The sequence below is a fragment of the Gobio gobio genome (assembly GCF_949357685.1).
Source record: "Gobio gobio genome assembly, chromosome: 4".
In the NCBI taxonomy this organism is placed as follows: Eukaryota; Metazoa; Chordata; class Actinopteri; order Cypriniformes; family Gobionidae; genus Gobio; species Gobio gobio.
In genome coordinates this window covers 61,043,565-61,059,774 of record NC_137100.1, presented here as the reverse complement: position 1 = coordinate 61,059,774, position 16,210 = coordinate 61,043,565, and the positions used below count along the sequence as shown (strand labels likewise).

The window sequence follows — 16,210 nt, the reverse complement described above, 5'->3', positions numbered from 1 at the left end:
ATAACAAATATAATTGAGAAAGTTCCTTTATATAGTAGCCAGTTGTGGGTATATTTTTTTTTATTACTTTAAAAAAAATGTATGGCAGTATAATAATGTATATATATATATATATATATATATATATATATATATATATATATATATATATATATATATATATATATATATATATAAATATAAATATAAATATAAATATAAATATATATATATATATATATAAATATAAATATATATATATATATATATATATATATATATATATATATAGTTATTTACATATAATTTATAGTTATATATTTATGGTTATTATAACATTTAATTTACATATATACACACTAATAATATATATATATATATATATATATATATATATATATATATATATATATATATATATATATATATATATATATATATATATATATATATATATATATATATATATATATGCAAAAACGCTTTATATCTGTCTTAACTGATATATTAATTGAATGCTTTTAATTTTTTTTTAAAAGAGGTTCAAAGCTGGGCTGTCTAAAAGCATGTGATAAAAATACAGTACAATAAAGGCTGTAGTGTAAAGTGATTTATACTCTAACAAAACGGTCTGACTGAACTTCATGTGTGTAATGTGAGTTTGTGCTGACCGACACAGGCTCTCTGAGCTGAGGAGAGAGTAAGATGAAGATCTGGGCTGTGATGCTGGCGTGTGCACTGATGCTGAGCAGCGCGTCATCCGTCCCGCTGGTTCTACAGAACCCGAACCGAGCCGGACACTCTCGCTATTCACAACCACACGCTCAGTGCTCTCAAAGACTGGACCTGCTGAGAAAAGCAAACCAAAATCTGCCTGATGCTCGTACCATCAAACATCCGCAGCCACGAAGTCACTCAGGTCAGGAAAAGCTATTTGATTCTTTTTATTAAACAAATAAAAGTCACACAAATACACACAGGTGTGATAAAGTGCGTTTCACGACACACCTGATACTGTTGTGATGGTTAAGTAAGGAAGTTTCAGGTGACCCATTGTACCTGGGTGGGACACTAGACACACACCACTCGAGTTCTATCAGCTTACAACTCATCTACGTTTAGAAAACCTGTATTTTATCTGGTACCTGTGGACAAAAGCGGTATTGTTGCTAAAAGCTGTCAGAATAAAGCAAACTATATCACGTTATGGCTCTTTGATCACTCTACTCGTCCTCTCATGGTTATCAATGGGGGTACCATTTCACAAAGCACATCAAAACACTACCGTCTTTACAAACTGTCAAAAAACACTCTGCAATGCACTTCAAAAGGGTCATGTCATAATTTATATCAGTCCTTTTTGTTCTTGAGGTTCAAACAAAAGGTTGATGACATGATTTAGTTTTACATTAACATCTTCTACCTACCCTCTTTGACTCTTAGGGTAACCGGTCCTACTCAACCCATGCAAGGCGGGACAAGAACGCTAGTGTGCCTCTTGAGGGCAGAGAGGTTTACATGCACAGCTCCTAATAGCTTACACTCATCCCGATGGCACCTGTGCAACCAGTCCTACTCATCCCGCTCCGAGCGGGATTCGAACCGCCGTCTTCGGCATTGGGGGTGGGCACGCTAACAAGGATGCTAAAGGCCGCAGCCGCTAGCGTGCTATTTGAGGTCACGGTAGTGGGGTCTACATGCACAGCTCTTAAAGGTGCAGTGTGTAGTATTTATGAGGATCTATTAACAGAAATGCAATATAATATACATAACTGTGTTTTCAGTGGTGTATAAAGACCTTACATAATGAACCGGTATGTTTTTATTACCTTAGAATGAGCCATTTCTATCTACGTACACTGCGGTTCCCCTTACAGTGAAGTCACCGTTTTGTGCCGCCATGTTTCTACAGTAGCCCTAAACGGACAAACTTATCTACAGAGCGCTAGTCACTCTCTGCTGTCTTCGATGCATAGGCGTAATTTACGGGTGGGACATGTCCACACCACTTTTTGCCAGGCTCGATATTGTCCCTACCACTTTTTAAAAGTAGCTAATTGAAAAATAGATTGCGGAAGGTGTGTATTAAAGTAAAAGCACGATCTACAAATCGTCATTCTTCATAATCTAATTCTTTCATTTAACTATTTTTTTTCCATTACAGATTTGCGCAAAACTTTTGCGATATTTCCTAATAGTCGATAAAAAAATATAGCGGAAATTACGGCGTTTCCATTAACTGATGTTATGCGACTAAAACTATTTTTTTCCTCTCGTGATAAGTCATTCCAAAAATTATGTTAGGTTTATGTATATCCCAGCACTGTAAGCACTGTATTTCTGGGTGTTTCTCTTTCTTATCTGCTTCAAGGTCTGGATCAATTGTGGAATTTTATATTCTTTTGTTTTTTATGAGTTTAATAAAGAACTCGTCTCGTCTTCTGTCCAAACACACCATCATCTGTAAAGAATGATCGACTTTTACATACGCCAGGTTATTGAGACGCATCGCCACATACAGAGACGAGCAAAATGTTTGAATGTGATGGTGGTCACTCAAAGGGTTTTTTTTTTACCACTGGCTTGGAATTTCGTTTGTTGGAAATATAAACTGAATTTAAAAATGCTTTTGAAATTAAAAACTTTGCATTTAATAAACAAAATATATTTTTGAAATGAACAGCGTTTGGAGTGGAGTGCAAAATAATCTGTTCCTTCGCCGTTATTGTGAGTGAACACAAATAAAAGTAGACAGTTTACTGTTTATAATTATATCTTGCACTTAGCTTATCTGTATGCCTAAAAATGACGGAGTAGGCCTATTGTGAGTTGTTTCCGCTGTCATAAAGGAAAAATCCATCAGAAGGCGCCGACGACTTCGTCAGACAGAGGGTTAAAGAAAACGTAGCCCATTTAGTTTCATGGTTAGGCTATGTTTAAAAATTATTATTTTTATGTTGATTATGAAAAATGAGAAGAATGAGTAAGGCACATAATCAGATGTCTGGGGACATGGATTTTGATCACTTCATTGAATTTTGTTTTCTAGAAAGTCTTTCTTTAAAATTTATTTCGTTTAGCATAAATTGTATTTTAATTTTGATCAATGTTTAATCACCTATTTGGCTGTATATTTAATAGGCTAAATAAGAAGCAAACCAAGATCGTCGGGAATGGATTGCGTAACTGGGCTGTTTCTGCAGCCTTTGAGTAAGGCTGAAACTAGCGTCTTTCTGTTTTAATAGGCATTTCTTGAATACATGTCTTAATTACAGTAGGCCTATAGATAGTAGGGGTGTCACGATTCTCCAAATCCTCGATTCGATTACATTTTCGATTCTAAGGTCACGGTTCGATTCGATTCTCCATTTTAACATTTATTTTTTTTAAAGCACAGGTTGCAATGCCATTTTTAGACTAGACTTATGCAATATATCGGACCTTTGTTCGCAATGTACCACACTACATTGTCAAATTTATTTTAGTTAACATTTACTAACAACAATGTAACAACTTATATCTTCAGTGTTCAGTCAATTGAAAACTTAAGCAAAATAACCTGCCATCTAGTTTCTCTTTTGTAAGTGCAGTTTTCTTCACAGATGATGACATTCAAGTTCACAACAAAACAAACAGAAACAATAAAACAGCCATGTCCACAGTCTTCTCTGAACAATTAAGTGTCTTAAACTATTTCCGAACAGTTGAACATATACCACACTGATAACTACTTTTTATCCCCTGAGAATGATGACTGTATTTTTTCATTCTTTCATGTTCTTCCTAAAAACGGATATGTTGTTTAGAGCTGCTCTTTGAGTTGTCCAATATTTTTGTATAATAGAACAAGACAAGACAACGTAACAATTTTCTTAAAGAGGAATATGGAAAGAGAACGGCTAAACTATTGCTAAAATACTGTAGTCAAGGCAACTAAATGTGCGCTGATCAGACCTTCAATAACTTTCTCCTTTACATTACTGTACATGGAGGGAATCACCGTAGCGTTCTACTTGGGATTTCGTATCGTGGTTCTAGCGTGCAAATTAAATGCCTGAACCCGGAGTTTTCCACCACCGAATAAGGTCGCATGTCTGTGGCTATGAGTACTCGTAACGCGCGCGCAATTGCATTTGCACGCGAACGTTGTCAGCATAACTCACTGGAAATCCAAAACACTTCCACACCGGCGACTTCAGTGAAAGAGGACGGGGTTCAAGTTATCAAGTTATTCAAGTTATTATGCCAGGCTATCTTTTGAGTGGCTGTAGCTGAGGTTGACTCGCAGCACTTAAACACGTGTGTTTTTCTTCCGCTAGGCAAGCAAAAGGACGTGACATGGGGGCGTGGCAGCATCGACGATTCCATTTTTTAATTCGAAGTTCGAGATTGTGACTTAATTTCGGTCGATTTCGATTTGACACCCTTAATAGATAGTTATGATATTTGTAGCTGCACCGGGGTCTGTCATTACTAGGTTAAAGTTACGCCACTGTCTGGAGAAAATATATGTCGTTTAACGACAAGATCTCGTTATTACGACATACTTGAGTGGTATGTGGGAGCAATGCGTGACCGTACTAGGTGACCTGTCAATGCGAAAAAACTGTTTCCATTGCAGTTTTGCTAAAATTTCCTTTTTCGAATTGCCTGAAAAACCACCTCATGTGAGCGTAAAAACTTTTTTGCGATATATGGGAGTTTTTGCAAAATGGACGCGTTTCCATTGGGCATATTTTCAATTCGCAATTTCTATTTGCGCATGGTAAGTTCGCCATATTTATCTTGCGTATTTTGATTGATATTAGGCTAACGTTACCCTAGATGGGTTGTGAATGTCACATTTTGCTTATTGGATGTTTATAGAATAATTTGTGAATGTGATGCATGTGTACATCAAAGTAAAAATTAAGTGCATTTCCAACCCTGAACTCAGTCCCCAAGTAAATTCGGTTATTAAATAAACACATAGCAAAAGGAGTTGTGCGGTGTCCCCACCACTTTTCAAAGCAAAGTTACGCTACTGTGTCGGCCACCTTAGCTTCTCTATGTGCTTTGAAAGGGAGGGGGGAGCGGTGACTGGTTGCAATTCACAATCTCACCACTTCATGCTGCTAGAATTTACACAGTGCACCTTTAAACCCAAAGTATACTTCAGCTGTATACGTCTGCATGACGCAATTTTCGTCATCAGGAGGGTTCGAGGATGTCCGCACACCCCATCCACTTGCAGTCCAATTTGAGACCGTGCAGATGGTGCGCGTACAACAGCGCATGCACAAGAAATACAGAAGAGACCACTAGGTGGCAATACGCACAGTACTGTGTAGTGTGCAGTCGTCGAAGTGGAAAGTGTGATTCAACAGGAGGAGAAAACACTACAACGGAAGGCGAACTTGACGAGCATTTGTACAAATTTTGTGCTTTGTTGTTTCTTCTGAACTATGTAGTAATGGTTGATCCGCTACATTTCTTCTTCGATCCTGCCGAGAGAATGTCCTGCTTATGACACGACTAAAAAAATTATTATAAAAAAAATCAGTCATAAAAATGGACGTGTCTACTCGGCCATCCGCAGTTGAGTATACTTTGAAAGCTGTGCGGACAAGATTGCACGCGAGACATGTCCGGATGCGGAAATTGAAGTATACCCGGGCTTTAAACGTCACTCCCATCCGGGTCACGGCACCAAATGTAACCGGTCCTACTCGACCTGCTCCAAACAGCTCTTTAAATACCGCAGTCTCTAACATCTGCCCCTACCATGCCTCTTGAGGCCAGAGAGGTTTAGGGTGCTTTCACACCTGCCTCATTTAGTTCGGTTGAATCGTACTAGAGTTGGTTTTCCCCTTTGATGCGGTTCATTTGGTCAGGTGTGAAAGCAGCAATCGCACTCGGGTGCGCACCAAAAGCGGACCAAACAAGCGGACTGAGAGCTCCTTGAAGAGGTGATCTCGCTACGCTTTCAAAAGAACTCTGGAGCGGTTCGTTTGTGGTGAGAACGTGATACGACCTCGAACAGACCCAACTGCAAAAAGTACTGATCATTTTTTAACTAAACCAGATGCCGTAGTCAGCTGCGCTGTGCATTACGTGATGAGAAAGTGTTTGTTGACAGTTTGCACTTTAGCATGGCAGCTCGCGGACAAACTTGGAGTAGTGAGGAGGTGCGGAGCCTCATAGAAATTTTCAGAAGATGAGCATGTCAGAGTTAAGAAGAATTAATGCACGCCGCCGCTTGAAGTTGTGAGCGATGCACGCTCGCCGTTTGCAGTGCATTAGAACGTTGTTTTCAAGCCGCATCCTCGCTTCATTATAGAAATTATATTACACATATTGTGGTGTATACAAACAATGTAATAGATTACGGCCAGGTCAAAACCAGGGCGCGCAGTCGCAGTTTAGGAAATACGCCATGGCCAATGAGTGATGTGGATGTTGTCATGTGAATGCATTTTGGTTCGTTTCAACTGGTTCGGACCAAAGCAATTAGAGATGCACCGATTGATCGGCCAGGGATCGGAATTGGCCGATTTTCTGCAGTCTCACGTGACTCCGATTTTGAGCCGATCCGTCTCCATGCGGCGGTGGTGAGCACGAGCGCGGCCGCGACGTTGACGTCAGAGCCACACTCGCGCTCACAGCCGCATGCAAACACTAGAAGACACTAATTATGCCATTTGTAAAACTTGAAAGGTTAAAATAAACCGCGGGGGAAAAACCAGGAAAGCGCACAACACAACAAACCTAATTAGACACTTAAAACTCTATCACCCCGCGGAACATGCCCAGTTTGAAGAAGGTAACGTTAGTAAAGGTCAAACGGCTAAAGCTGGCCAGAGCTCAGAGCCAGCCACAGGTCTGCAGCCTCTCCTATCTTTCCTTGGTATAAGCAGCGAAAAGACCAAAGCAATTACAAAGAAATGATGGACTTCATGACCAGCCGAACGCATAAACCGTCACTTCATGAGAATTTACCGTTTGATTTGAGAGAACTGTCATATCATGAACACAGACAATGAAGGGCAACGGCAACCCGTCAAAATAAAAGTTGGTTTAAAAAAAATGTAATTGACAGAATATATTAGGCTACTGTTGTAGCCCACTGTAGATTTAGCGCCGGCTCTATAATAATACGTCTCTACTAATAATAATCATTATGCTTAAATGGTTGATTATTTTTCACTTTATCTTTTTTTTTTATAAACAATGTTTACTTTTAAACAGCAAATGTTTATGTATTATTTACTTATAATGATTACAATCATAAATAATAAACTGGATACATTTAATGAAAATTTTTAAATGGTTAAATAAAATTAAAAATATATATATAAAAACAGAGAAATATATGCCATATATAAAAACACATTTAGCTTTGGTACCGAGTACCATAACATTTTTATGGTATTGGTACCAACTACTTGAATTTTGGTACTGTGACATCCCGAGCTGGCAACATTTATTACCCAAATTACTGAACTATTATTTGGAGGAATATTGTACACTTCAGGTTTGTTCATTCATAGGATCTTTTGTACTTTAGTAAAAATGTTTTGTTTCATAAAGCAACTGATTTTCAGTTATTTGTTATTTCTACTTCTTTCCAGGCACAGAACACTTATTTTTTGAGAGTTGTTTAAGTGAGAGAAGATCCTGTTGTAATGTTTAATAATTTATTTTAGAATAAAACTTTTTTTTTGCTTTGAAGAAAAAGTGGATTTTTGTTTGTATATATGCTGTCAATTATAGTTCTTAGAAATAAAATCGGAATCTGAAAAAATCGGTATCAGCCGATCTCATTAACAAAAAAATCGGAATCGGCCAAGAAAATTGCAATCGGTGCATCTCTAAAAGCAATTGGTGCGGTGTGAAAAGGAACCAAAAAAGCTGAAAAATGCTACAATGTATATTTGTTTGCCCTTGGTTCGGACCAAATGAACCGAACTAGAGATGTGAAAGCACCCTTACACACACAGCTCTTACTGGCTTGCCTTTGTTACATTTACACGGCAACGATGTACTAAAAATGGAAAACATTTTATTTTGCGTTTTTTAAAAGTTTCCTCCAGAGATGACAATGTTGTCAAAACGATTCGCCATCACATGGATCCACGAAAACGGCTAAAATCGTTGTATTCCGCTGCCAGCCCAGTAGTTGGCAATGTCACTTTGTAAAGAAACACTACGTGCCTATAGACTGAACACGTAATACACATGCGCACAACATCACGTTGTCACAAATTCGCATTTTCATTTCACAGTTAATTTACACGACAACAGGGTTTTTTTAAGGATCCCAAAACATCATGTGTATGGCGTATGTATTATGACTCTTGACGGGGCATCGTTTTGACAATGACCTTTAGATTTAAACTGGCTCTTTTGCTACTGTAGCTTTAAACCTTCTGTGTGCACATGCTCCATTCTTCAATAACAGTGTTATTTCAGTATCATCTATACACTATATAGTATTTATCATTTAACTATTTTCATATTTTCAGTTTATCGAAATTATCTAGTAATTTGATGCACTTTTTTGTCAATTTTTTTATTATTTTATATTTCTATTCAGCTTTCATTTATTTTATTTCAGTTTTAGTAATTTTAACTTGCAACATTTCAAATCTTTAAGTTTTTTAAGTTGTTGTTTTTTTATCTAACATTTCTATTTTATGTTAGCTTTATTTCATGATAGCATGTAATGTTCTGTGCTAAAAGGTGTTGTGCATACTATTAAAATCAGATTGAAATGATCAGAGACATTATTAAAAATAAACTTAAGATGCTTGTTTCTAATGTTGAGATCAGTAGCAAGATGCAGGAGCACAAGGTTTGACAGATTTTCCCCACATACTCTTATTGTTAGCTATACCTTCAAAAATCACAGATGTCATATTAACTATTTTTGAAGCATAGTTTCAATAAAAGGGGAAGTTTTCGCTTTTTTTTTAATTAACCCTATAAAACCTACTGTATCATATTTGATACACAATATTTACAAGCTATCAGAGTTTAATCTCACTTTTTTGTTCAAATAAATATCAGCAACAGCACCAAATTAAATAGAGGTGCTGGTCATAGAGGTGCTGGTCAAGAACTGACAAAATTTAAAATGTGTACCTTAAATGCAATGTAAGTCGCTTTGGATAAAAGCGTCTGCCAAATGCATAAATGTAAATGTCATATAATTAGAATATCATCAAAAAGTTGATTTATTTCACTAATTCCATTCAAAAAATGAAACTTCTATATTATATTCATTCATAACACACAGACTGATATATTTCAAATGTTTATTTCTTTTAAATTTGATGATTATAACTGACAACTAAGGAAAATCCCAAATTCCATATCTCAGAAAATTAGAATATTACTTTAGACCACTACAAAGAAAGGATTTTTTGAAGTCTTGGCCAACTGAAAAGTATGAACATGAAAAGTATGAGCATGTCCAGCACTCAATACTTAGTTGGGGCTCCTTTTGCCTGAATTACTGCAGCAATGCGGCGTGGCAGTCTGTGGCACTGCTCAGGTGTTATGAGAGCCCAGGTTGCTCTGATAGTGGCCTTCAGCTCTTCTGCATTGTTGGGTCTGGCATATCGCATCTTCCTCTTCACAATACCCCATAGATTTTCTATGGAGTTAAGGTCAGGCGAGTTTGCTGGCTAATTAAGAACAGGGATACCATGGTCCTTAAACCAGGTACTGTTTGCTTTGGCACTGTGTGCAGGTGCCAAGTCCTGTTGGAAAATGAAATCTGCATCTCCATAAAGTTGGTCAGCAGCAGGAAGCATGAAGTGCTCTAAAACTTCCTGGTATACGGCTGCGTTGACCTTGGACCTCAGAAAACACAGTGGACCAACACCAGCAGATGACATGGCACCCCAAACCATCACTGACTGTGGAAACGTTACACTGGACCTCAAGCAACGTGGATTATGTGCCTCTCCTCTCTTCCTCCAGACTCTGGGACCCTGATTTCCAAAAGAAATGCAAAATTGACTTTCATCAGAGAACATAACTTTGGACCACTCAGCAGCAGTCCAGTCCTTTTTGTCTTTAGCCTAGGCGAGACGCTTCTGACGCTGTCTATTGTTCAAGAGTGGCTTGACACAAGGAATGCGACAGCTAAAACCCATGTCTTGCATGCATCTGTGCGTAGTGGTTCTTGAAGCACTGACTCCAGCTGCAGTCCACTCTTTTTGAATGGGTTTTGTTTCACAATCCTCTCCAGGGTGCGGTTATCCCTATTGCTTGTACACATTTTTCTACCACATCTTTTCCTTCCCTTCGCCTCTCTATTAATGTGCTTGGACACAGAGCTCTGTGAACAGCCAGCCTCTTTTGCAATGACATTTTGTGTCTTGCCCTCCTTGTGCAAGGTGTCAATGGTCGTCTTTTGGACAACTGTCAAGTCAGCAGTCTTCCCCATGATTGTGTAGCCTACAGAACTAGACCGAGAGACCATTTAAAGACCCTTGCAGGTGTTTTGAGTTAATTAGCTGATTAGAGCGTGGCACCAGGTTTCTTCAATATTGAACCTTTTCACAATATTCTAATTTTCTGAGATACTGAATTTGGGATTTTCCTTAGTTGTCAGTTATAATCATCAAAATTAAAAGAAATAAACATTTGAAATATATCAATCTGTGTGTAATGAATGAAAATAATATACAAGTTTCACTTTTTGAATGGAATTAGTGAAATAAATCACCTTTTTGATGATATTCTAATTATATGACCAGCACCTGTATATTTGCTCAGTTTTGGCCTCTTAATATAGTTTTTTCCTCCTCGAGTATGAGCTTCATATTCTCACTATCATATGATATGAGCTATAAAAGCCTGATGTATCAAATATGATACTCAACAAATCACAAATGCATTTTTTTTTTTTTGCTTAAAGGTTCAATAAACCATTTCAAAAAGCTTGAGTTTTCTATTATTTCATGTCAGGCTTTATAGGGTTTTGCAAACCATGCATGCATATACAACACAAAAAGCACAATTTTTCCACAAATAAAAAACTACCTTGTTTAGGTTCAGACTGCTTAAATTTTAGACCATTGCTTAAAATCAGATTGATGCATCTGTAGTGCAAATGTGTGAATGTGTCTCTTTCCTCTTCCATCCAGACAGCCTTCCCAATCCCGACTCGGCCTTCATCCACAGATTCAAGAGAGCTCTGAAACGGAGAGGTTTATTCCGTAGCAAGATGGACAGAAAGAGGCCGAGTCGTGACGAGAGAGAGAAAGGAAAAGGAAGAGCATGTGCACTAAGACAAGTCCAGCTGAAAGTGTCTGATCTGGGTTTGGGCTACCGGAGTCAGGAGGAGATGATATTCAGCTACTGCAGCGGCGTGTGTGTAAACTCCCTCACAAACTACGACAAAATCCTCACCAGCCTCGCCGGCGGAGCTAAAAACATTCTGCGCAGCTCCCCTCCCACCGCCTGCTGTCGACCAGTCGAATACGATGACGACCTGTCGTTTCTGGATGACAACCTGATATACCACACCATGGAGAGGCACTCGGCACGGAAATGTGGCTGTGTCTGAGCAGCTGTGGGAGACAATGACACAAGACAGGAAAATCAATAGAAGCAATTTCAGGTTATTACACGTGTGAGCATGACTTGGTTGAGGGAATCATCATGATTGCATTTCTCTGAGAAGATACAGGATAGGGAATTGATGTTGGCAGGATGTTATAATACCGTACAGCATTAAAGCACCTGATAGCCTTTGTTTCTAGTCTCCTCAACAGGCCTTTTAAATGAGACACGGGATGTTTTGTGTGCTGTGTGATTTTAAAAGTTCTTATGGGGTCTTTTTGACCTTTAACCTCCACTAGTGAGGAGGTTTAATGAAAGATTTCTTAAAGTCCCCCTGTAGTCAATAATTTTATCCCTTGAAACTCAACAAAACGGCATATTTAAACTTCATGTCCATGCCTTAAAATAGTTTGAATGTAACTGTACACCCTCGCCTCATTTAGTATATGCTGATCCATGAATATGCAAATGAGCCCCGCCTCCACTCACTCATACAGGCTCATCTATAAGTCGATGTATCAGCCGTTGCCATCTTGACAGCGCGTCACTCCCGGATAACAGAAAATGGGCAAAGAGGCGGGACGTGGGTGAAGCTGAGGTGACGTGATGACTAAAGCCGGGTGCACACTGTGCGATTTTGGCCACGATTTGGCCTGTCTGAGACAAATTTTGAAATCCTAAAAGATTTATCTGATCCTAGGCTAAAATCTGAAGTCTTTGATCCTTAGTTTGACATGTGCCCCGACAACCGATTAATGACCGTTGCGATCAAATTTTACCTCGGACAAAATTCTGGCAGTGTCAGAAGATTTGAGGCGCAATCCTGCAGTGTGACTTCTCCTAGGACGACCGTCAAATCAAGAACCAATAGGAGCGCAGAACCTGATGACGCATTTCGTGCGACAACATCAAATCACAAGAGGGAACATGTCGAAAAGAGTCAGGTGAATGAAAAATGCCACCGCTTGTTTTTGTTGTTTGCTGAACGCTACCATTGTGTCTGTGAATGCGGCTCACCGTTACCGAACGTGTCACGGATTGATGACGTAAAACTCAGTCTGTACGAGTCTCTTGCTTGCGTCTTTCGCGTCTGACTGTCGTACAGTCTGACATAATGACAACTGAGATCCTACAGTGTGACATGTATTACATCGGGGATCATGTTCGTACAGTCTGACAAGCAACATTCGCAGAGGATTTTGAAAAATCGCACAGTGTGCAGGACCCTTAAAGGGTTAGTTCACCCAAAAATGAAAATTCTGTCATTAATTACTCACCCTCATGTCGTTCGACACCCGTAAGACCTCCGTTCATATTCGGAACACAAATGAAGATATTTTTGTTGAAAGCTGATGGCTGAGAAAGGCTTCAGATAGGCCTCCATTGGCATTCAGTACATTTACACTCACAAGACCCATAAAAGGCACTTAAAACGTCGTTACAAAGTCCATCTCACCACAGTGACTCTACAATAATTTTACGATGCGACGCCAATAGTTTTTGTGCGCAAAAAAAAAATCAAAATAACACCTTTATCCAACTTGTTCTTGTCTTCCGTGTGTGCCTCCACGACGCATGCGCGAGAATATGACGCAGATCCGGCGTTCGGACACATGACCCAGAAGCGATTTGTTGACAAGCAGAGGAAGACGCGCGTATCTAAGCTGTTGAATTCTACATTGATCGTGCTTTAGGTCTCGGCGTAGTGCTCAAAATGGGGCTAAAGTGTGCATTTCATGGATTCCCGAACCCCGGCGCTACGTCATATTCTCGCGCATGCGTCGTGGAGGCACACACGGAAGACAAGAACAAGTTGGATAAAGGTGTTATTTTGATTTTTTTTGCGCACAAAAACTATTGTCGTCGCATCGTAAAATTATTGTAGAGTCACTGTGGTGAGATGGACTTTGTAACGACGTTTTAAGTGCCTTTTCTGGGTCTTGTGAGTGTAAATGTACTGAATGCCAATGGAGGCCTATCTGAAGCCTTTCTCAGCCATCAGCTTTCAACAAAAATATCTTCATTTGTGTTCCGAAGATGAACGGAGGTCTTAGGGGTGTCGAATGACATGAGGGTGAGTAATTAATGACAGAATTTTCATTTTTGGGTGAACTAACCCTTTAACAGACAGCAGACAAACGATCCACCTGACACTCAAAGTGGCCACGTCCTTAATTAAAAACACCACACAGACATACAAACAACATTAAAAACTTGGATTTTCACCACAGGGGGTCTTTAAAAATTCTTATGTTCAATGTTAAAAACCCAACCGAATGGCTTTGATAATTCATCCTTATTTATACATATATTTTTAAATATCTATTTATGTTTTTCTCCCCAAGTTATTTTTTCATGGTTATCCATTGTTTAATAAAAAATATGAATAAAAAATGTACTCATCTTTAAGTAGTTTCTAACCCATATTCATAGTTTTCAGTCACTTGACTGGCGCAGAAACCTGAAGCTGGTTGCATAAACTGCTAAGACTAGTCTTACAAGTTAGTCATAAAGTTTTTTTTTCTATAAGACTGTTCATAAGTTTTTTGAGTCATAGATCTGTCTAATTTGATACCTGAAAAGTAAGACCCTTGACTCAATGAAGAGCTTGGGTTTGTGGAAGAAAGATGTATAAATAGAGAGTGATGATGGAAATGAAGAAGAGAATGAAACCAGAGATATGGAGCGCGTTGGTGATCTGAGCTCTAATTCAGAGTTCATGTTTCGGCCACCCCACTCACCTGTGTCATCACACACCACACAGGACATCACTAATACACCCGCCAACAAGAAACAGCCTTGTTAATGCAATTACCTCAACATGACAAGGTGAAGAGTAATTAGTCAGTAGCTGTTGTAAATCTGTAATGCGAGTACTAGACAGAGGAAAACAGAAGAGAAGGAGAGGGAGGCTGAATATATATAGAGTGCATCTAAATGTTGGGTTCTGGAAGTAAAAATCCACTTTGAGAAGGAGACTTTTTATGATTTGAAACCAAAACAGATCTACTATGAGCTCTGAGGTTAAGTGATGGTATATGCTTCTGTTTCAAGATCCACACACACACAAATATTCAAAAGTTTGGAGTAATTTTCTTTTTTTTTAAAGATTTTGATAGAAATCTTTACCGCTCACCAAGGCTGCATTTATTTAATCAATATACAATAAAAACAGTAATACTGTGACATATTATTGAGCTTCCGAAAGAACCAATGAGGTTAATTCTCGTGTTAGTGTGCGTTCACACCGCCGCCGGCGAGAGCCCGCCAAAATTCGCTCTGGCGACCCTGCCAACGACGCTGTAGAAAGATGTGGACGCGCTGATGCTCTGACGTAGATCGAATGCTTGGTCTTTTTTTAAACTTTATTTAAAGAGGCAAACAATCATGTTGATCGGCATTTGTGCTGACTAACCACAAGTAGGGTATAACCGTATAAGTTAACCACATGAAATCATTTAAATGGGAAAGTAAAAAAAACAAAACAAAAACAGATAGATAGATGGAAAGAACTTATAGTTACATGTTTGCTAACAAAATAAACCAATTTAATTCTTTAATTAACATTAACATTCATTTGTGTGCAGCCTACATTACAATAACGGTTGAAGTGCAGCATTAATGCAATTGGTCAAATCGGTGTTGTTTTGAGCAAATTAATTGCATATCCGTTGCGTTCCTAGAGCAAAATGTTGCCTATAAATAGTGTTGCGCACCTTCTTATCAAACCCGCCACAACAATGTGGTCGGAACCAAAGTTTACAGGACGGCGCTCTCTGGAATCATCTCAAGCGAAGCACTTCTACATTCCGATTGGTTGCAGCCAAACCGTATCATAGCTCATTACCATAAAGTTGACCTGATTTCAACTCTCCTCGATTGTCCAAGACGCGCCGCGCCGCTCTCGCAGGAGCTCGGAGTGATGCGCAACACAGTTTGAGCTTCAGCAAGAACCAATGAAATTCATTCTTGTGTTACTCATCACGTTTGAGCTTATTTATAATATTAATAAATAATTTAATCGGAACAGGAATCGTTTGGCAGAATCGGAACTGTAAAATTTATTACGATTCCTAACCCTAATGGAAACCCATTCCATGAAGCTCTAAACCAGGGTTATTCAAATCTTGCCCTGGAGGGCCAATGCGCTGCAGAGTTTAGCTCCAACCCTAATCAAACACACCTGAACATGCTAAACAATGTCTTCAGGTTCATTAGAAAATCACAGGTAGGTGAGTTTGATCAGGGTTGGAGAACACTGTTCTTGAGCTAATCTGAAGGCCACACAAAGTTTGGAGGTCTATAGCTATTGACAACGCAGAAAGTTGGCGACTCCTGCGCACTGTGCACCTCAGCATGTGCTGTCCCCGATCTGTGATTTTAGTTGCTGTTGTTCCAAATTGCTTCCACTTTGTTATAATACCACTAACAGTTGAGCGTGGAATATTTAGTGGTGAGAGAATTTCACGAATAGACTTATTGCACAGGTGGCAACCTATCACGGCACCACACTTCTATTCACGGAGATCCTGAGAGTGACACATTCTTTCACAAATGTTTGTAGAAACTCATAAAAGCAAGTTTGGACAAAAGTTATGGCATTTGGAACCAAAATAGCTTTCTATTTCAGATAAATACTGTTCTTTCGAACTTTTAAAGAAATCCTAAAAAATAT

At 38.8% G+C, this 16,210-nt stretch overlaps 1 protein-coding gene across 1 annotated transcript; it reads left to right on the top strand.

The window, feature by feature from the left end:
• Nucleotides 1-684: 684 nt before the first annotated feature.
• On the top strand, nucleotides 685-11,539 carry gdnfb (glial cell derived neurotrophic factor b; the record flags this gene model as incomplete). The annotated part of the gene is made up of 2 exons (XM_079815301.1): nucleotides 685-898; nucleotides 11,118-11,539. 2 exons carry the CDS (start codon nucleotides 685-687, stop codon nucleotides 11,537-11,539), a joined length of 636 nt encoding a protein of 211 aa, XP_079671427.1.
• Between the last annotated feature and the right edge of the window lie 4,671 nt (nucleotides 11,540-16,210).